Source organism: Typopeltis vanoorti, chromosome 19, assembly GCF_054136105.1.
Source record: "Typopeltis vanoorti isolate ZY-2024b chromosome 19, IOZ_Tvanoo_1.0, whole genome shotgun sequence".
Classification (NCBI taxonomy): domain Eukaryota; kingdom Metazoa; phylum Arthropoda; class Arachnida; order Uropygi; family Thelyphonidae; genus Typopeltis; species Typopeltis vanoorti.
The window spans coordinates 1,810,238-1,833,436 of NC_143567.1; the positions used below are offsets into that span (position 1 = coordinate 1,810,238).

General features: G+C 37.4%; 1 protein-coding gene across 1 annotated transcript in view; it reads left to right on the plus strand.

Moving 5' to 3' along the window:
* Positions 1 to 21,646, plus strand: part of LOC150095816 (outer mitochondrial transmembrane helix translocase-like) — a 235,029-nt gene extending 213,383 nt beyond the window's left edge. Inside the window, exon 10 of the mRNA XM_090408910.1 lies at positions 21,389 to 21,646. Within this exon, the coding sequence (XP_090265036.1) occupies positions 21,389 to 21,524 (136 nt within the window). The 3' untranslated portion in view covers positions 21,525 to 21,646. The remainder of the gene's footprint in view (positions 1 to 21,388) is intronic.
* The last annotated feature ends 1,553 nt before the right edge of the window (positions 21,647 to 23,199 follow it).

Here is a 23,199-nt window from a genome sequence, read left to right on the forward strand (position 1 = left end):
TCAGTTCTGAAAATCATTCTATCTTTACATTCTTATCCTGATTAACTGAGTTATGGAGGCTGTTTACTCTATCAGCTCCACACAAAAGAGTTCTCAAAACTAACTATGAGGGTGGTCTGAAAAGTTCTCAGCTTAACAATGAAAAAAAAAAAATGAATTTATTATTAATATTATTATTTGACACCTCCAAGGACTCACCAAGGGAGGGCTCCTGCTCTACAACTCTGTCTCCACTACTCAGTCCACCAACTGACCGTAACCACACCAGCACAATCTACCACCACCACTAGTATTTCCACAGACACTCATAAACATCTATGCCCATGGCAGGATTCGAACCCGCAGCCTTTTGGCTGGAGAGCAGATACGCTAATCGCTCAGCCTGACTTATAATTTCAAAATTATTTTTATTTTTCAACATAATCTCCCTTAAGACTAATACATTTATTCCAACGATTCTCCAGCGCTATTATCCCGTTTCTGTAGTGGTTCTCAGTAAGATCTGCAAAATATCCCTCTACAGCTGCAATCACCCATTGATTCTCAGAAAAACGCTGACCAGCGAGGAAGAGTTTTAGTTTTGGGAAGAGATAGAAGTCAGAGGGAGCCAAATCTGAGGAATAAGGTGGATGTTCCAACAATTCATAGTTCAGATCCCTTAATTTTTCCATTGCCGAAACAGCTTTGTGGGCAGGTGCATTGTCCTGATGAAAGATGATTTTTTTTCTTCTGCAAACCGAGTCTTTTCTCACGAATTTTTTCGTCTAGTCTGGTTGAAAGATTTGAAAAATATTCCCCGGTTATTGTTTTGCCATTTTCAAGATAATAAACAAAATTCCTTTAGCATCCCCAATCACTGATACTATGGCCTTTCCTACTGATGAAACCGACTTTGTCTTCTTTGGCACTGACAACGGTCTTCAAGGCTGGTACGGTCATGTTTAAACTCGACAGCCCATTTCTTAATTGTCGAAAACGAAGGACAAGAGTGCCCATAAACATTTATGAACTTCAAATGAATTTCTTTTGGCATTAAACCTTCTTTTACAAAGAAGTTTATAACCGCACGATACTCAATTTTATCCATTTCAAGCGATACAGACAACACTTTTGCTTCAGACAGCTGTATAAAACACCTTTGTGGATTTACAGATTTACTTGATAGAATGACTTGCAATTTCATATAGATGCTTATGACAGATGTACCAACTTAGAAAAAAAACAAATCTTGCCAATAGTATTGCCATCTATGGTCGAGGCCGAGAACTTTTCAGCCCACCCTCGTACTTGCCCACAAACAGTGCTGTGTGTATATGAGCAAGTAGTTTGAGAGAAGGAAGGAATTTATTGATGTGTTTCTTGAATAGCTGGAGGGTTTATAATCATTGGAGAAAATAGTATGAATATGACTGTTCCAAAGAACAGAGGCATATAGAATGAAAGAGGAGGATGAGAAGTTAGTATTTTGGCTTGATTGTATATGGGTGTTGATTAGCAGCTGCTTGTGTTTGTACATGATTAGAGGAATTTGGAGGAATAGTTGCCAGTCAATGAAGCAGCATCCATGAAAATTATGTAGTATCTGAATTTGATTCTCATATGCCACAATTTGTTTTAATGAATTAACTAAGTTACATATTTTACACAATCTTATTTTTAAAAAAAAAAATTGGAAAGAAGACATTTAAATGTATTAATTTTCCTCTCTCCATTTACAGTAATGTAATGCAGTCTTGTTCATCCTATGTTGTGAAATACAATTTATCATTATAATTAAATTCACTTGTTGTCATCTCCACAAAGAGAATAAACAACAACATAATTTTACAAAATTTTAGAGATTCCCTCCAGAGCACAATTAGAAGATCAGTGGTACATTGCACCCTTTGATTTGGAAAAGACTTGAGTTCAGTCTTATTGTGAACAGAGCAATCTTTACATGGACTATTCAATTGAAGGTGAGTTTATCAATCTCATGCAAGAGTGGTAGGGTTTTTGCCTCCCAGAAACTTGTGTTTCATTCCATATACAGGCAAACAGGCTAAGAGAGCACATGCAGTTTATAGACAAAAAATACTATTAGTGGGCTGGAGATGATATGTGTGTGTAGTACCACTACCACTGATAGTGTGGATAGTTGCCATTGTGAGTTGATGGAGAATGAAATAGTGGAGACAGTGGGTTGTATTGAGCACCCTCCCACAGTGAGTCCTTGGACTCCTGGGAGTTATCTTCTTCTTAGGTGGCATCTACGTATTGGAGGTTTGCAATTATGGATTTCTACATCGCTCTATTTTCTGCCATTCTTTTCATGTCGCATATAGCTTAGATTTCATCCATTCCAGAACATTGTCTGTTCATGTCCTCCTGCCCTTGTTCCCTCTATCTTCATCATCATCAAATTCCTGACATGTATCCTCTAGGGGTGAACAGGATATGATAGTACTACATGAAAAATTTACATCATTACTAAATTCCTATTTACAATTTTCCTCCAAATCAGTCTGTTACATGAAAAATTTACATCATTACTAACTTCCTATTTACAAGTTTCCTCCAAATCAGTCTGTTACTTGTCAAGACCCCGACATTATCAGATCTTATATTTCTATCGTCTAAGGCACTTTTCTTCCACAATTCTTCTCAACCGTTTCTCAAGAAACACTCAGAGCACAAGCTGACTTATTTTCCAGGAACTTTTGATATGCTTTCTTCTTTTCCTTCACTGCCTCTTTAACTTCCTGTGTCCACCATGGAGTTCTGATTTTTCTATCCTTGCAGACAACCTTGCCACATGCCTCTCTGGCTGAAGTAATCATGGTTTTCTTCAAGGCTTGCCACTGAATCTCCAAGGTTTGGTTCCTGTTCTCAAACTCTTTCATTTTTTCTTCAATAATTTTTGTGTATTTTAGTCTACAGTTCACATCTTAGAGCTGCTCAACTTTCATTCGCTTTAAAAGTTTCTTACATGTCATTCTTTTCAATATGAAATTCAATTTTATCCTGCTCAAGACTAAATAGTGATCACTTCCAATTTCAAATCCTCTGTACACTCTGGTGTCCTGCACCAGGGAGAAAACATCACTATCAACAATAACATAGTCAATGAGACTTTTCTTATTCCTTGCTTCTTCTCTCTGTGAATTTGTGCACATTTTTATGTTGGAACATGGTGTTAGTAATAACCAGTCCATGTTCTGAGCAGAAATCCAACAGGTATTTGCCATTATTATTAGCTTTGCTCTTTTCTCCAAATTTTCTCAAAACATTTTTGTATGTCTGACAATCACTTCCTACTCTGCTATTTAGATCCCCAACAAGGATCAACTTTTCCTTTTTCATTGTGTCAGTAGCTTTCTCTAGAGCCTCAAAAAATTCCTCCACTTCTACCTTAGTAGAACCTTCTGTGGGACCATAGGCACAAATAAGTCTCATTGTCCAGTTCCCCATTCTGATATTTGCCCATATCACTCTACTTGACACTGCCTGCCATTCAAGAAGATTACCTCGTATTTTGTGTTGAATACTATGGCTACTCCTTCTTTTCCTTGATTGTCATTGCCTGAATATAACATTTTATATTTATTGCTCAGAAAGATCTCACCAGTTTTTGTCTTTTTTGTTTCAGTCACCTCTATTATGTCGATCTGGTACTTATCTAATTCTTCCGCTAGCTCCATTTCTTTGTTATTCAGGCTTCTTATGTTGATAGTACCGATCTTTAACTCTGGTGATGTTGAGTTGGGGTGTGCTTTCAGATTTGTTCAAGTAGCTGACTTTTTGCTGTTCGCCCTGGTTCCCTGGCGAAAACAACCGGGTCCTTGTTTAAATGGGCGACGCCCCAGGCAGCATGAAATTTTGTCATGGTGTATCATAATTTTGTGTATATATATATATATATATATATATATTTTTTTTTATCCCTTTATCTTTATTATTATTATTATCATCATCCAGGCCTCCATGGAGTCAAAAGACTCATCTTGGGAGGTTATTTTTAGGAAACACAAAGTATATCATACCACTCCTTGAACTCATTGACCATTCTTGCTCTAACCACTCTCTCAGGCAATGCATTCCACGGTTCAACCATCTTCAGCGTAAAGAAACCACTCCTTACCCTCTTGCTCACAGCTTTCTTTCATAACTTCCAGGGATGTCCCTTGTCATTGCTCCTTACTGCCGTTCCACCAAGTGAAAGAACTCCCCAATGTCTACCCTCTAACTGTGTCTCAGCAATTTAAAAGTCTTGATCATATCACCTCTCCTTCTATCCACCAACAAACTCTGCAGTCCACATTATTATTATTATTATTATTATTAGACACCTCCAGGGAGTCCAAAGACTCATTGAGGGAGAGTGTGCCAACAGCATCGAACGATTGGATCCCCTCCAACTACTAACCGCGCTCAAACTTACTTAACTGAGCCATTAGTAGCAGAGGCTCTACCAATCGACTAACCTTTGCCGGCTTAGGTTGACATTCCCTCAGTCAATCCTCGTAACTGACATTGTACAGTCCTGAAACCATCTTTGTTATCTGCCTCTGTACCCTTTTCACAGTTAATTTATCCCCTTCAAATCCTGGGGACCAAATCTGAGAACAATAGTCTAAGTGTGGTCTGATCAGGGTCTTATACAATGGAATGATAACTCTTCTATTACTGCAGATCAGCACCCTTCTCAGTATTGCACATTTTACACATTGTTTTTCTTATCTGTAAAGAAGAACTGTGTTCATTTCCATTAATAGCTTGAAGTGAGTACATGCTGACTTGGAAACAGTGCAACTGATAACAGCAGCTGTGACTTTTTGTTGCTATTGTGGAATCTGGTTTTAAGAGTAAAAAAGTTAAAGAACAGAATTGGGAACCAATAGATTTATCTAAAGGAGTTTACTTTCAAGCTGAACAACTACTATAAGATCTAGAAAGTTTATTTTTCACTTGGTCAGACTATAATAAATTTAGTTTAATCCTTTATCCAAGTGTGTGCAAACAAAGTTTGCGCCTGAAAGTATCTTCAGGACTAGGGTAAAGTGGTACAACACTGGGCGACTCCTTGCAAAGGTGGAGCAAGCTACCAACACTTCTATCTCAGTATCTCCCATAATGCAAAACACATCTCCTTGCGGATATGTATAATGTTATGCATTAAGGGAAGGGCCACTATCCAGACTAGTTTCGACCTTTATTGAGGTCTCTTCAGTGGGAGCCAGGCCCAAGTGGAGATACCAAGGCAGAAGCATTAGCAAGATCATCTCCTCCTATAGGAGTTGCCAAATGGTGTACCACCTTTTTATTAAATTACTCTGGATTTAGAGAATGATGTTGAAAGTTTATTTTTCACTTAGTCAGACTATAATAAATTTAGTTTAATCGTTTATCCAAGTGTGTGCAAACAAAGTTTGCACCTGAAAGTATCTTCAGGACTGGGGTAAAGTGGTACAACACCGGACGACTCCTTGCAAAGGTGGAGCAAGCTACCAACACTTCTATCTTTGTTTTGTTTGTCCAACTTAAAGGTTACTTTTTATATTCTGAAGTTAAACATAGTTTATATCTAAGTGAGAGAAAATGCATTTCTTATGAATTTCTAATCATAATTTTATTAAATAATTATATAATTTTATAGTAATTGTATATTATACATTTTTTGAGATTAAGATAAATACAGTAATGAGAAAACATATAAATTTAGGTGCAGTAAATTTATATAAATATTTTCTTTTTCTTTACCAAAATACTTATAGAAAAGATATAATGTAGCAACAGACTGCCTATGGGAAAATGACTGGATGAAGTCAGTGAGAGAGGTGTCATCAGTTAAGTGAATATCTCTCTTCTGAATACAGCCAAACATTCTGAAGGAGGTTAGGTGCACCAGCCCAATATGAGAACAGTAGTCGAAGGTCAGATGGATTTGAGATTTATAAAGTGTCCAGAGTACAGCAGAAAAGAAGTGTTGCCTAGAATGAAAGCCTTTTTCAAATAGCAAGCTTTTTGAAAGCACAAGAGGCTATGGATGTTAATATGTTTTTGTCACTATAGGCTTAGATGTCAAAAGTCAGCACAAAAAGGCAAAAACTGATCCTGGTTGATGAGCAGAATATTGTGAAAGTTAGGGAGAGTGGAGCATGGTTCTTCTTCTGGGAAATGACACAGGATTGCATTTTGGTGGCATTAAAACGCACCGAATTATCCTCACCCAACTTGAGAATGGCAAGGAAATCAGCATTGATTATAGAAGATCTTAAAGCTTGATTCACCTGAGCACTACAAGGTTTTGTAAATGAAGAAAAAGAATGGAGAGTACTGTTATCAGCAGTGCTATGAATAGGATTGAATGTCAGAGAGATAGAGAGAGATCATTAAAATCATGAAAAATCTTATGAGAATATACCACCATACTGACCCGCAGTAAATGACCAGAAACGAAGCTAGTTCACTCATAGGAAGAAGGCCATGATGCAAGACTTAGTGAAATGCTTTGGAAATATCAAGAGCAACTACTAGTTTCTCCAAATGTTTCCATAGCTTGTGTACAAAGGTGGATAAAGTTAGAAGTGTTATTGTTAATTCCTAATTGGTGAGTCTCCAAGTAGTGAAGTAGTTAGCTTTTGATGACCTTTTCCATATTTTTGGAGTGCTTGTAGTAGCTTGATAGTTGGCTTTCATTTATCCTCGTTTTTCAGAATAGTTGGGATAAAAGCTTGCTTACTATTGAGTAGATGCCAGATCAGTATGACAGCTTGTTTGAGGCAATACAAATGGGAATCAATTAATGATTACAAGCTTTAGTACAACTGGAGAGATACACGTCTTGATACTTGCTATTTTCTAATGTTCTTCTGAAGAAAGATCAAAGGGAAATTTGCCTTGGTTGTCAAAACAGTAGTTGGAGAAAAAGACTCCATACAAAGAGATTTGCCTCATATTTAGGAGATGTTACCATTTTACCATCAGGATATGAAAGGCCAAAACATTCTTCCTCCTTGGAGAGGGACTAGAAGGCTCTACTTCGATTTGTGCAGGAGGTATGCTTAATTTTGGTCCTTACAAAGTAACCTTGGATTTTATTTATTTATTTTTGTGGATCTTATGCACAAGAGGTCGAAGAGCCTATAATCACATTAGAGTATGTTAGGTGCACGTGAAGTTTTAGAAAGAAGTTTAATGACATTTTTCTTGAAGAGCTTCAAGTTGTAATCATTTCAGAGTACTTTGTAAGGAAGACTATTCCAGAGCAGAAGTAGATGGAATAAAAGAGGAGAAGCAGGTTCAGTGTGTTTGCAGCTGCACTGAAAAGGGATGCTGGGTAGCTGCTGCTCTTGTTTTAACAGACTCAGCAGAAAGTGGAGGAATAATGGTTCCAATTCATTGGAGAAGTCATCATGAAAGCACTTGTAGAATAGACACAGTGCAAAAACATTATGTCTGGGAAATAGAGGTTGAAAGTGGTCAGTAAGGGAGCAATCATCTATGAGCTGAATTGCTCTCCTGTAGGTAGCATTGCAAATTTTTAGGGAGGCTTTAGGCACCCCCAAATGCCATAGTGTATCGTGAGTGATAGGATGGAGTTTTGGACCTATTTATTAAACGTCCATGTGCTGCATTTTTGGCTTAGATTGCTTTGGTGTATTTGTTAGAGAACCAGAGCTTGAGCAAGGGTTGAGGGTTTTGAGTGGCACTCATCCCATTGATAATAATTTTTTTTCTATTAGATCAGTAAGTGCTAAGAACAGAAGTAATAATCAGACCATGGAAACAAAGCATAGAAATCCCAAAGGTCATCCCAATTGGACCTATTGGCACATTTGAAATTCCAGAAGGATGATCTCTAGAAAAGGAAACTTGAATGGTTATGATCAGTCTTACCAAGAGAAGAGCTAATATCAGCAGTGGTATTTGGAGGGCGATCTTGTTAAGAAAAGATCCACAGTGTTGGGAGAACAATGAGGATTATCTGCAATGTTGGTGGAATGGTGAACAGTTTGTGAAGCTGAAGAAGGAAAGCCAGTCTGTATTATGGACATTGACAAATCTAAAAAATATTTTACCGTTAGGGTAATTAGACTGTATCTGATTATCTTTCAGAGATAAATATTTAATAGGTCAATAAAATTGTGAGTTAGAAAAGCAGTAGAAGCAGAAATGAAAGCAACAGAGTGAGTCAAATTATACTATATAAAGAAGATTCCCGGTCTAATAATTTTGGATGGGATATTAGACCTGACACACGTACGAGTCTTGCCCTACTTGCAAAAAGCATCATGTGTGATGTTCTGTAGAAAGTTTAGGTGGAATAGTCACAGAGGATGCCAGAACATATCAGATTTGAATGTGTCTAAGTGGTGGTGGTGCATGTCATGGATGTTACAGGTAACCCCCTAGTTGTTTGGGCAACCTGTTTTTTTTAATATGGAATTTAGTTTCTTTTTTTTTTGTTGAGCAGGATATTTTTTATGTTGTTTTTCATTTAATAAGTGGATTATTAGAAAAATTTATAGAGTAGGAGCATTCAACAGAAGTGAAGGATGCTCATGACTCCCACACAGGGAATACCCCTGACTCCAATCCAAGCATGTGTTCGACAGTGCCCATACAAGCTGTTATATATCCTGCTCAACCTGCCAGAGTAAGCAACAGCAGGATTATTTATCAGTTGATAAGGAAGTTTCTGAAAGTGCTACCAGCAAGTTCAGTCCCATGTACTATCTGGTGGCAGGCCTGTTGAAAACTGCTTTACTGCTGTATACTCTCAAATGGAGGAAGTTAAATAATTATGGTGAAGAGGGTAAGGCCAATACTTTCACTGCATGTAGGAAGAAAAGTACAGAAATTGGAAACCTTACTCTAGAGACAAAACAGGAAAACAGCTACCTCACTCACTCCTCACTCCAATTAACAGAGTAGTGGTGTTTCACACCACTGTCTCTATGGAATCCAACATTCTGCTACAGTATTTGCTGTGTGGTGCAATCCATGAGCACCAAGAAAGTAGAATCCTAGTGGTATATAGATGGGCAGTCCAGAATGGCCAGGATGAGTCAGCTAATGCTACAGAGTGCTTTTGTAAGTTTTGTTCTCCATTGGGTTTAATACCCTATATAAAATCCCTTTGAATATGAATTTGTTATTCTTAATTTAACAGTCTTTTTTCCCATTATGCTTGCAGTAGTTAAGCAACTAGTAGCAGAAATGTTATCTATCTTATTCAGAAGGATGGAAGTAAAAAAAAACTGCGAGTACAAGAAGTTATATATGTAAACAGCGTGGGATAAACTGAAGATTCATTTATAAGTAAATTTAACATTAAACTTCAACATATTTTGCTATTAGTTGCTGACAGGAATGAAAACAATAAAACACACAAGATATGAAAACTAAATACACTATCTGATCAAAAGTAACCGGACACCCCTCTGTAATTGTAAACTGATGTCTAGATGTCACTATGACCTCACTTACCAGTATAAAAGGAGGCACGGAACTGCATATTGTTCAGTGATAAGAAGTACAAGCAGAATGGGTAGGTCAAGAGAGCTCAGTGACTTTGAATGTGGACTAGTTATTGCTTGCCACATCAGTAAAAAATCTGTCAGCGACATTTCAGCCCTCCTCAAGTTACCCAAGTCAACAGTTGGTGACATGATTGTGAAGTGGAAACGTAAAGACACAACTACAACAAAACCACGGTTAGGTAGGCTGCGTTTAATGACAGACAGGGACCGTTGAGTTTTGAAGAAGGTGGTTTGTGGAAATTACCAGACATCGCGTGAAACAATCACCTGGGAGTTCCACAGTACTACTAACTGACCAGCCAGCACCATGACTGTGCTGGACACTTCCATGATACGTTCGGTGCATATGTTTGGAGTGGAAGACTGGAAACAATAGTCCAACCATAGGAATGAAGCAGCACCTGTGTAGCTCAGTGAAAGTGGTGTTTACACTCCTCAGCACTAAATTGCCCAAAGAAAGAGTGTCATGACTTCGATTTTAGTTGCTGACTAGAAGAACACGTTCTAAGCCTTTTTTCGACTGGTTCCTGAGTTAGTCGATCTCTGGTACAGGCAAGTGGGATTTTTCTCCCAGAAATTCTGGCTTTTTCATCCCATAAACTCAAGAAAATCGACCATAGAACCCACACGCTATTTTCAGACATTAAAAATATTGTGTTAAGCTTAGGGACCATGAGACAGGGGCACTTGTTAGCCGCCTTCTTCACTGTGTACCGATTGATTAATGATAGCCTTGGACCAGCTGTCTCCGATTGGGTACTGGTGGAGATTGAACTGCCCACTCAGTCTCCAAAAGTTACATAGGGATAAAACAGCCTTGCCTACTCAACACTACAAAAAGGTGTTAGCTGATTTTTGTTTTTTTTTCCTTCGAGTAAATATCTTTCCCATCTAGCAACTGATTTCATGGGACAGAACTCCTCTGTTGGTCATAATTTCCTCCTGTGTAGTTCGGCATGCTAACTTTACTGAAAGGAGCATCCATAATCTTACTACTTCCAAAGTCAGATGATGCTATCACTCTCACTAGCTGGAGCCAGAACAGTCTGAAATAATCTTTAGCATTAATTTTGACCTCTTGTTCCTTCTGACACATATCTGAGGAAGTCATCTCTCACTAGCTCAATAAATTCGGTCGTATTATTCTAATGAGATTTCGCAATTACCCAGTAGCAGTTTGGATCATCAAAGTTGCCCATGGTTATTTATTTAGCACCATCATGTTTATTTGATATGTATTTTGTCATCACCAGCATCTACTCCACTACTTCATAACAACACCCTACTATGTATTTGATCTTGTTAAACTTCACTACACACCAGATGGCTTTGAAACTCACTGCCATATATCACATTGTGACTATAATTGCAATCATAACTTTCTATCCTAACTGGAGACTGAAATCACTCATTATCATTTGCAGTCCCCCCCTACTGTTTTAATGTATAATAAATTTAGTTTAATCCTTTATCTAAGTGTGAGCAAACAAAGTTTGCACCTGAAAGTATCTTCAGGACTAGGGTAAGGTGGTACAACACCAGGGCAACTCGTTACAAAGGTGGAGCAAGCTACCAACACTCCTGTCTCAGTATCTCCTATAATGCAAAACACATCTCCTTGCGGATATGTCTAATGTTATGCATCAAGGGAAGGGCCACTACCCAGACTAGTTTCGACCTTTATTGAGGTCTCTTCAGTGGGAGCCAGGCCCACTGAAGGTAGCTTGCTCCACCTTTGTAACGAGTTTCCCTGGTGTTGTACCACCTTACCCTAGTCCTGAAGATACTTTCAGGCGCAAACTTTGTTTGCTCACACTTGGATAAAGGATTAAACTAAATTTATTATACTCTAACCAAGTGAAAAATAAACTTTCAACATGTTTTAATGTAACCCTCCTAGAAATACCCCCCTTGACACTGATACCATCTAGTATATCTGCCTCTGATAGCCAGTTCTTAACATTGCCTGCAATCTTAGACCCCAGCATATTCATCAGGGGAACAAATTGTAACCCTTTTTTTCTGATACTTGTGGCATTCATGTAGAGACAATAACTGGGTCATTGTCTATCCACACTTATACTACTTCCAGAGATCATTCCCGTTTTTCCCCAGTCTTATCATGTACTGAAGAATTTCCTCAGCATCAATCTTATCCTTTTAGTACCATAATATTTTTATCATACTGCTCTTCAAAATGGCAAAATTTTGGAACCCACAAAGCTTTAATCTGTTACTAAGAAGCATTCCTAAACTGTCTTAGTTACTCCTCTCTGGATTCTTTCTGCCATTTAGTCATGCCCAAAGACCATGCAACCAAATTTATGCAGTTTAACTGATTCACTGCTCTAACTCTAACTCTCTAATCATTCATTTTTATGACTGTTAAAAGTGGTATTGTTACAATTAATAGACTGGTGGCGCTAGTGTCCTTGGTAAATGTGGCGGTCGTGTTTAGCTAGTCTAGAAAACGTGTTTTTAAAGTTAAATATAGTGTGACTTTTTGTCACAAATTGTGCTGCAGTTGTGCATCGGTAGATACAAGTGTCCTTCAGTGGTATTCTTGTTTAGAACTGTGTTGTATATATTGTGTTTTCACTGCCATTTGTTTCACTATATCAACGTGTAAAGATGGCATCCAACAAGAAACGTATGTCAGCGGCGCGCAGGACTTCTACTACTACTACACGAAAGGCTGGCTCAGCGTTAGATTTTTCGCAATGGATGCGTTGCGGAAACTGCTAGATGTATGTGCCGAAAAATTGTGAAGGATCTGTGGTCGGTCTGGCAAAATGAGAAGAACGAAAATGTCGACGTTTGTGAGAAGTGTCAGGATAGGCTGGAGCGTTTAGGAATGGAAGCTGACATCGGGACCGTAGCGGAAGAACTTCGGCGGGAGTTTATGAAAATGAAAAATGACCTTCATCTTCTTCATGAGGAAGTGGAAGTGATCGGTAAGGAGATACTGGAAGTTAAAGCTGAGTTTAATGTGTTAAACAGAGAAATTAGGACTATAGAGATTACTTTAGCTGAAGTAACTAGAACAGGATTACATATGGGTGAGTCTTTGGTGAATGATTCAGTAATAAATAGTATGGGAGTCAACAAAATAAAACCACAAGTGGCCTAGAAGAAATGAGATGTAGTGAGAGTGGGGGGGGGGTAAGAAATAGAGAGTTGAGTGATGAAGCTGGGAGAGTCATGCTGAATAGTGTAGAGAATGAGTCCATGAGTGTGGACTTGAATGAAGTTGAGTGGTAAAATATATGGTGATTCTATGATTAAGGGTATGGAGAGTGGTATGCATGAGGAGTGCTTGGCTGATGGGACAATAGAAAGAGTGGCTTTAGCAATAAAGAGAGGGCATGAAGCAGACAAGATGATAGTTATGGTGGGTACGAATGACCTGAGAGGTAGTATAAATTGGGTAGGAAAAGATTTAAGAACATTATATTGTGAAGAGGAAAAGTGTCATTGGGAGGATAGTGTGTGTGCTGCCTCGTTTTGACAATTGCGAGTTAAGTAGACGAGCAATGATAATGAATGATATGATTGCAAGAATGTGCAAAAAAAGAGGTCTGGAGTTTGTTGATGTTTGGAGTGTATTTGAAGGAAAAAGGCAGTTGTATGCTAGAGATGGACTGCATCTTAACATGGAAGGACATAAGCGATTGAAGAAGTTATTGTTTTCTGAACAAGTTGAAGTTATTGGGCAGGGAAACTAATATTGAAAAGGTTGAGTGTAAGAGAGAGAAACTTTAGCACTGATTGTGTATTTATTGATCCTTATAGGCAGAATAAATTGCAGAAGAGAGGGGATAAAAATCAGCATAGGACTACGGTAGTTAGTGACTTATATATCAGTTCTAAAGCCGGTACAAGATCTAGAGGGAATCTGCAATTTTTGTATACCAATTCTAGAAGCATTCGAAATAAGAGAGAAGAATTTTTGGCATTAGTCAGTGAAATCTCACCAAAAGTTGTAGGCATTGGTGAAACTTGGCTGTCAGCAGAAGATGTGGTCACTGGAATTGAATGTGATGGGTACAGTATTTTCAGGGAGGATAGAGAAGATAGAACAGGAGGAGGAGTACTGTTGATGATAGCTGATGTGTTGCAGCCAAAGAAAGTAGTATATCATGATGATAGACATGTGAATGAGAGTTCATTTGAGGCAGTCTGGTGCGAAATAGTGACCAACGCAACCAAATATACAGTTGGATGCTGCTATAGGCCAGGGAGTACGGGGGGAGATATTGAATTCATGCATCAGCAAATTAGTGCAATGAGTGAAGGCTTAGTGATTATTATGGGGGATTTTAATTATGGTGATATCAATTGGAAGGAGGAAATATCACGTAGCAAAAAGGAAATGGAGTTCATACATCCTCTACGAGATAATTACTTGAAACAGCACATAACTGAAGGGACACGTGGTGTGAGTGTATTGGACCTGGTTATTGGTTCAGAGGTTATATGCATAAGTAAGGTGTCCTCGTTACCTCCAGTTGGTGAAAGCGATCATGTGGTATTGACTTGGGAGGTTGCAAAATCTGTGGATATTTCTATTAAGAAGGGGTATGTACGGAACTACAGGTTAGGCAATTATAACAAGCTTCGGAGTGAGCTTGCAGCCATCCCATGGCAGAACATATTGCAAGGGAAAGATGTTAGCAGTGCTTGGGATAAAATCAGCAGGTATCTGAGGAAAGCAATATCAGATTGTGTCCCCATGGTCAGGAGGTCAAACAAGGCAGGCATTAGATGGATGAGCAGTAGTATCAAGCTTGAACTGCAAAAAAATAAAATGTTATGGAGAATTTACAAGGAGAAAGGCGATCAGGACACCCATGAGCAGTACAAGGCTCAAGCTAGGAAGGTTACCAGCATAGTAAGAAAAGCTAAATCAGATTATGAGAAGACCTTAGCCAAAGAGATCAAGGGTAATCCCAAAGAATTCTTCCGCTATGTGGCAAGTAAGAGGAAGAATGACTTCGGAAGGATAACCTTAGTGGGTGCTGATGGTATTGAGGTGACAAAATCAGATGTAATAGTCGAGTTACTGAGTGATCACTTTTCAAAAGTCTATCACCCAAGTGAGGATATCTCTATACCTGTAGCAATACCTAATGTGAGAATTGAAGCTAAAGAATCAGAGGTATTAAATATATTGCAAAACTTAAATGCAAACACTGCAGTAGGCCTAGATGGAATACCAGCTCGGGTGTTGCGTGAATGTGCAAATGAATTGTCAACCGCTCTTACTTGGATATTTAATTTAAGTTTGAACTCTGGTATGGTCCCTAGGCAGTGGAAGTTAGGCAAAGTGGTTCCTTTGCATAAGGGTGGCTCTAAAACTGCGGTATTAAATTACAGACCAATCACCATCTCAGGAGTAGTGGTAAAAGTATTGGAAAAGTTGGTTAAAGACAAAATTCAAGAATGGGTGGATCAGGATATGATACTCTATAGAGGCCAACATGGTTTTGTTAAAGGTAGATCCTGCCTTAGCAATCTATTAACTACTCATAATAGAATAACATCTGAGTTGGACAAAGGAACTGACTACACAGTGGTACTTCTGGATTTTGCTAAGGCTTTTGACAGGATACCCCATAGAACACTGTTATGCAAATTGGAGCAGATGGGAATGGATATTAAATTGGTGATATGGATAGGAGAATGGCTCAAGGAGAGATACCATAATGTGGGGTATGGAGGAGCCGAGTCCAGAATGAGGCAGGTGACCAGTGGTGTGCCTCAGGGCTCTGTGCTTGGGCCAATGTTGTTTAATTTGTATATAAATGATATAGGAAATGGCTTAAAGGGAGATATTCAGTTGTTTGCTGATGATGCAAAGTTATGTAGTGCAATAAAAAATCAAGCTGATGTTGAAAGTTTGCAGGAGGATTTAAATAAGCTGGTAAAATGGGCAAAAGAAAATGGATGTCAGTTCAATGTGGAAAAGTGTAAAGTCATGCATTTTGGGATTAAAAGATTACCAGCTGTGTACTACATCGATGGAAAGGTACTCCAAGAGATTGATGAGGCTAGGGACTTAGGGGTATTGGTAGATAGGGAGATGAAGTTCAGAGGACACATTGCTAAGGTGTCCAAGATTGCACATAGGATTACTTGGTTGTTGAGGAACACACTGACATCCAGAGATAAAGAAGTTATTATTCCTCTTTATAAAGCATTGATATTTCCACATTTGGATTACTGTGCTCAGGTCTGGTCACCTGGATTCCTTGGAGATGAGGAGGCTGTGGAGAGGGTTCAGAGAAGAGTGACCAAGTTGGTGAGTGATATAAAAAATGTTCCCTACGTTGATAGATTGAGAGCTTGTGGATTGCAGAGATTGGTTGATAGGTGAAGAAGAGGGGATATGATAGAAACATTCAAATTACTAAAAGGTTTTTATAGGATTGATGCAGGGGAAATGTTTCAGCTGTGTGATAGTGATGGAAGAACAAGAGGTCATCGCTGGAAATTAAAGAAGAGTGTGGTTAACAAAGGTGTCAGAACAAGGTTTTTTGCCTGGAGGGTGGTGAATGAGTGGAATTCATTGCCTGACTTAGTTGTGAGCTCTTCGTCTGTAAATGAATTCAAGAAGTGATATGACAGATATTGTTTTGCTAGTTTGGGTCTCCCGCGATGAGTCTACTGACTCCATGGAGATACCCGTAATAATAATAATAATAATAATAGCTGGAACATAAGCAATTCTGAACATATTGGAACATCTCTTTTGTGTGATAACAATTCTGACAACAAAAAGTGGTCATTTCAGAAACTGAATGTGACACCTTATATATTATTAAGGGTATTTACTCGGATTGTAGACATTTTATATTGGAATTTTATTGACTAGAAACACCGAGATAAGACAAATACTTTAATTAGAACACAACTAGTTTTATCGGAATGCCAACTTCTTCAGGTGTACATACAAAAAACTGGAAAAATTAGCAAGATAAAAAAAGTGAACTTTTCACATAAACAAGTTAGAAACAACAACAGTTAAGTTTGAACTGGCATCTGTGTGGCAGGTCTAGCATAAGGCATTGGTGAGTGGAAATTATCTTGAGAATGCCAATATTGAATTACTGTGCTGTGTGAATCAGGTAAGCTATAACTTAAATTACTGTTCATGTGTGAGGGATCTAGAACTATTTCTTTCGATTCTAAGATGAATCTTTCTAGTTCATCAGGGCATTTATGGATATTTGTAGTAAGATTCCAGTCTATCTGGTATTGATGCTCTTCTAAATTAGAGTTGGCAGAGAAAAGGACACGACTGGAGAGTTTGCTTGCACAGGTTTTGTTATACGAGATATCACGTTGATGCTCTTCGAGTCACAGTGAGATAGACTTATCGGTTTACCCATAATACGGCTTCCTGCAACTACAGATGATTTTACATACTCCTGGGAACAGAAGTTGGTGATGTTTTGGCTCGGGTTCACTCAGGAAAGAATGAAGTTTAGGTAGGAAGTAAGTTCTGATATTAAATTTCTTCATAATTTTCACCAATTTGGGCGATAGAGAACTCACGTACGATAACGGAATGTGTGCAGTAGGATTAGAGTTAACTTCTTGTTGAGGTTGGAAACGAGGGTATAGACGGTTAGAAATGTTTTGAGGTGAGTAGCCGTTGTTTAAGAAAGTACTTCTGAGGTGGTTAAGTTCGATTTGAAGATCATCTTCTTCTGAAATTAGAGATCTCGCCTGATGAGCTAGAGTGGTGATAATTTCGAGTTTCTGTGGAGGGAAGTGAGAGGAAGCATGTATCTGTCCGTATGAGTTGTTTTTCAGAAAATATAAAAATCTTAGACAATTAGGTATCCTAGTAATCGTTAAATCTAAAAAGGAGAGGACACCGTTCACTTCAAGTTCCAATGTGAATTTGATGTTTTGGTGGTGATTGTTCAAATGATCTAGGAAGGTTTGTAAGTTTTCTGGACCATATTCCCAGATGAGGAAGATGTCATCTATGTATCGAAGCCACAGTTTAGGTTTTAGTGTAGCACTAGAAATTGCTTTTTCCTCAAAGTTTTCAAGAAAAATGTTGGCTAACACTGGAGACAAAGGACTGCCCATAGCTAAGCCTCTGGTTTGTTTAACGATTTCTCCTTCAAATAAGAAATAGCTGGAGTTTACACAATGCATTAATAAGGAGAAATTTTTTTTGCAGAGTTTGAGGACTTCTTCGGTAGCAACATTTGTAAAGAGAGAGACAATGTCAAAGCTGACCATTCTGTCAGCTCCTTGAGTTGTAAATTTTTACCTTAGATATAAAATCCACAGAGTTCGTGATATATGAGAAAGAATTTCCAGTGAGATGTTTTAAGGATGAGGCAAGGTATTTTGACAGGTTGTAAGTGGGTGAATCAATGACTTCAAATATCGTCCTAAAGGTGTGTCTGCATTGTGGGTCTTTGGAAGGCCGTTTAAATAGGGAATCAGTGGATGAAGAAAGACAACAGAGAGAGATACCTGGTGTATCTTGGAAGTTCCGAAGTTGACTTGAGAAGGTTATTGGTCCAATTGTGAAGTTCCCTCATAGAGTCACTTTGTAGAAGAGAGTAAGTATTAGACATTAATGATTCGTTGATCTTGGTGCAGTAATCAGATCTCTTAATTTCGACTGTTGCATTTCCTTTGTCTGCTGGTAAAATAATAATGTCGTTATTACGAAGTTGGTGGATAGCTTTTCTTTCAGCACGAGATAAATTATCTGAAGGCAGATGACTGTTGTTGATTGTAAAAATAGCTTCTATTCTGAGTAGGTTCGCTACTTGTTTTGGGAGATGTGAAGTAGCCTTCTCTATTTTGGTGAGAAAGAGTTCCTTTGGAATAGAGGAGATGAGACAAAGTTGAGCCCTTTAGAAAGTACACTTATTTCTGTTGTAGAAAGGGTTTGTGAAGATTTGTTTATGACAACACTTTTTAGGTCCTGTAAAGGAATGGAAGATGGATGAGTTTGTTCCTGTTTAACGCAATTAAATTTCCTAATCAGAGATAATTTATTGGTGTTGGGATCTAGCAGCACAGTGTGAGCTGATATTTTTGACCTCATTCCAAGATGTGTTATCTAAAGATGATTTCAGGCTGTTTTCTGATGCATCTTTTTTAGAGAATACGGAAGCTAAAATATATTTTGTGTCCGTAATCCTTTCATTTAATAGTTGATAATCCTTTCATTTAACAGTTGAAGTTTTGCTCTAAGGTAGATACTATGTGCATGTTTTGTGCGTATAGATTCCTTAAATTGTAAAAACTTGGGGATGATAGAGTGGAACTTGCATCTTTTCAAGAAAACTAACCTGTTTATGAAAAGTCCAATCTTTTCCAGAATCTTCTGATATTCTTTAATGTGTTGCAGAATAACCTCGTCAGAAAGTAAATAGATATTATTAAGGGTATTTACTGGGGTTGTAGACATTTTATATTGGAATTTTACTAACTAGAAACACCGAGATAAGACAAAAACTTTAATTAGAACACAACTAGTTTCATTGGAATGCCGACTTCAAGTGTACATACTATAAAAAAAAAACTGGAAAAATTTGCAAGATAAAAAAGTGAACTTCTCACATAAACTAGTTAGGAACAACAACAGTCAAGTTTGAACTGGCATCCATGTGGTAGGTCTAGTGTGAGGCCGTTAGTGAGTGGGAACTATCTCGAGAATGTTGATATTGAATTAGTGCGTTGTGTGAATCAGGTAAGCTATAACTTAAATTACTGTTCATGTGTAAGGGGGTCCAGAACTATTTCTTTCGATTCTAAGATGTGTATTTTTAGTTCATCGGGGCATTTATGGATATTTATAGTAAGATTCCAGTCTATCTGGTGTTGATGCTCTTCTAAATTATAGTTGGCAGAGAAAAGGACATGACTGGAGAGGGCGCTTCCACAGGTTCTGTTGTACGAGATATCACATTGATGCTCTTTGAATTGTAGTAAGATGGACTTATCGGTTTGCCCATAATACAGCTTCCCAGAACTACAGATGATTTTATATACTCCTGGGAACTGAAGTTGGTAATGTTTTGGCTTGGGTTGACTCAGGAAAGAACGAAGTTTAGGTAGGGTAGTGAAGTAAGTTCTAATATTAAATTTCTTCATAATTTTCACCAATTTGGGGAATAGAGAACTCATGTACAGTAATGGAATGTGTGCAACAGGGTTAGAGTTATCTTCTTGTCGCGGTCGGAGATGAAGCTGTTGTTTAAGAAAGTACTTTTAAGGTGGTTAAATTCAATTTGAAGATCTTCTGAAATTAGAGATCTCACCCAATGAGTCAGAGTGGTGATAATTCTGAGTTTCTGCAGAGGGAAGTGATGAGAGAAGGCATGTAAGTATCTGTCCGTATGAGTTGTTTTTCGGAAAATAGAAATCTGAGACAATTACGCATCCTAGTATTTGTTAAATCTAAAAAGGAGAGGACACTGTTCACTTCAAGTTCAGATGTGAATTTGATATTTTGGTGACGATTGATTCTAGGAAGGTTTGTAAGTTCTCTGGCTTCGATACATAGATGACATCTTCCTCATTTGGGAATATGGTCCAGAGAACTTACAAACCTTCCTAGATTTGAACAATCACCACCAAAACATCAAATTCACATCGGAACTTGAAGTGAACAGTGTCCTCTCCTTTTTTAGATTTAAAGATTACTAGGATGCATAATTGTCTCAGATTTTGTATTTTCCGAAAAACAACACATATGGACAGATACTTACTTCACACAGCAGCGCACTAATTCAATGTTGCCGTTCTCGAGATAGTTCCCACTCACCAACGCCTCACACTAGACCTGCCATGCGGATGCCATTCAAACTTGACTGTTGTTGTTCCTAACTTGTTTATGTGAGAAGTTCACTTTTTTATCTTGCTAATTTTTCCAGTTTTTTGTGATAGTATGTACACCTGAAGAAGTCTGCATTCCGATGAAACTAGTTGTGTTCTAATTAAAGTTTTTGTCTAAGTAAAGTAAACTAAGTAAAGTTTTGTCAGTGTTTTTATGAAACTATATGAAATAATCTTTCTATGAAACTATATATATAGTTTCATAGATTAAGTTTTCACAGCTATTGTACACATTTTAACAAAAATAACATATGACTGTATGGCAAATGATAAAATGAAAAATAACTAATATATATCCAAATTCAGTGGATCATCTAATCTGTATCATTATTGGAGCAAAGACTGACGTTAGTGTAAGACCACATGCATGATATGGAAAAGAAAACATTCTCTATGAAGTCACTGATATACAGCCTCTCCTGTTCAGCGACGCATCATCAAGTAACACTTCGTAAACATGAATTACTTGTGAAGCAGGATCACCAACTTATAAAAATCTCACTTGGTAAATTTGTTTTAAGCATAGTAAAAGCTTGCCATCATTGCAGAAACACACATTTTTGAATTTATACTTGCCTATAAAAACCAAGCTTAGACACTTTATCAATTAATGATATCATATTCTTTTTTATATATGATTTATGTATAAATCTTTTTTCGAGATTATGATCTGTAAGATAGAGGAGTGATTATTAAAAATTATATATAAACCTTGGCAAAAAAAATTAAATGTGTAATTAATTATTATTAAGTTTTTGTTCTGTAAAACTTTTATGTACTATTATCCCTAATGATATAAGTCTTGTGACGAATTAAACTTGTGGGGTTTTTTAATTGTTTATTTTTAATAAACTCTTTATATCAACATGGGTCTCCATACCGTAAACTACCTGTAGAAACCTACATCTACATAGCGTAGTTAAATTTAACCAATTGGTATAGTTCATTTAAACTTAAGGTCTGTGATACTCATTTTCTTTTAACAGGTCTGATAGTGAACTGTATCATGATGCTCTAAGACCTATTTCCATGGATGACTTTTTAAATGCTCTCTCAAGAATGAAAGACTCAAAAGTACGAGCAAGCAGCTTTATAAAACACACTGGAATTGAGCTGGATTAATTTATGACTTTATTAGGTTATAGAAGTCTGTGTAAGATGCAAATATACATATTTTAAATCCTTCAATAAAATTTTTGTTTCACTGTGATACAGAAATAAATATTAGAAAATATTGTCTTGAATGTATTTGTGTTTGAGTTACTTATCAGTTAGTTACTTGATTTAACTTACAAGTAATTCTTGTAAATTAACCATGTAAACCATATTTGATGCATGTTAAACTTAATCTTGAATCACAGTGTTTTCAACTTCAGTGACTGTTTATTTTATTTCTTTTTATTTTATTTCTTTTTATTTTATTTTTATTATTTATTTATTCTTCAAATTTTGGGTTTAATGGTTATTTTCTTCAAAATTCTCGTAATCTAAATTGGATTGGAACAAAAAGGGGAACACTGATTCTCAATAAGCATGATTCTTAATGAAATAAACCAGAAAAGTTATTACATATGACTAACAAATGTAATTTGACTTTCTTTTTACAATTTTGACAATTCAGAATTTAAAAATGAATGTGCACGAAGTAACGAATAAAACAATGCAGATAAGATCTAGCTTTGGTGTTATATTTCAACTGTATAAACAACCACTCTGCCTTACTAATCTCATCTCATCTCATCTTCCTTTTATCCTCTTTTACATTGCTGTGTTGAGAGTTTATTAATTATCCACCTTAAACCGCTCACAGGATAAGGTGAACAGCCCTACGCCCCGTTGTTTCCTATATCCTGTAGTGTTGAGTCCTCAAGGCTGGTTTGCCTGCTTTGTGGGATGAAAAACCCAGGTTAAACTGGAGAAGAAACCCTACTGTCCATGCCCAAGACCGGCTAACTTGGCTATGGCTGAGGAAGATCCTTCAGCTCCTCACGTCACCTGCGGGAATTGAACCTAGGATACTCCTTCCCCAGGCATATGGTTGTGAAGCGCACAGTCACTAGGCTAACCCCGTGTGGACGCCTTACTGATATATATATATATATATATATATATTTTTTTTTTTTTCCAAGATGTTAATATTAACACGAAAGTTAAACTAAAATTGCTGTCTAGCAGTTCTCATTCACATTATGCCAGAGGAACTTAAATTGCATAGTTCAGTAGCATATCCCCAATGTTGGCTCTGTTCATCCTTCAACATGACCATTTTATTCTAAAGTATTGAGATCAGGACTCTGTGCAAGAATATTTTTTTTGCATAATTTCCCCCCCGACATCACAGTAGTACTTCGGTTATAATGTTATGCATTATTTTGTTGAAAGAGGCATGGGACTCTTCCACAAAACTGCGACAGTATTAAAATCATTGTATTATTCAGAATCCACCTGCCAAGAAACTTGATTTTTTTTTATTCCACAAAACAACTGGGCTAGATGACATGCAATCAACAGACAATTCATCCTCTGTTCTCCATAGCCTTAGTTATTTCAGCTGTAATTAAAATTCCAGTCCAGTTATCCAGAAGCACTGTGTAGGTAGGGCCTGGTGCATAGCATCTCTGCCAAACTTACTGTAGGTCTAAATCCCACTGTTGGTGTGTTTACGAATGTCTTTTGGTGTTAAGCGAGTTTTGTTTCTTGATGTGAGACCATCATCCTGGTTATTAGAGTCCTGAGGTTAGTTTTAAATGTTCATTGTTGGGTCTCTTTAGTTGATTTTTCTGGATTATTTAATGTT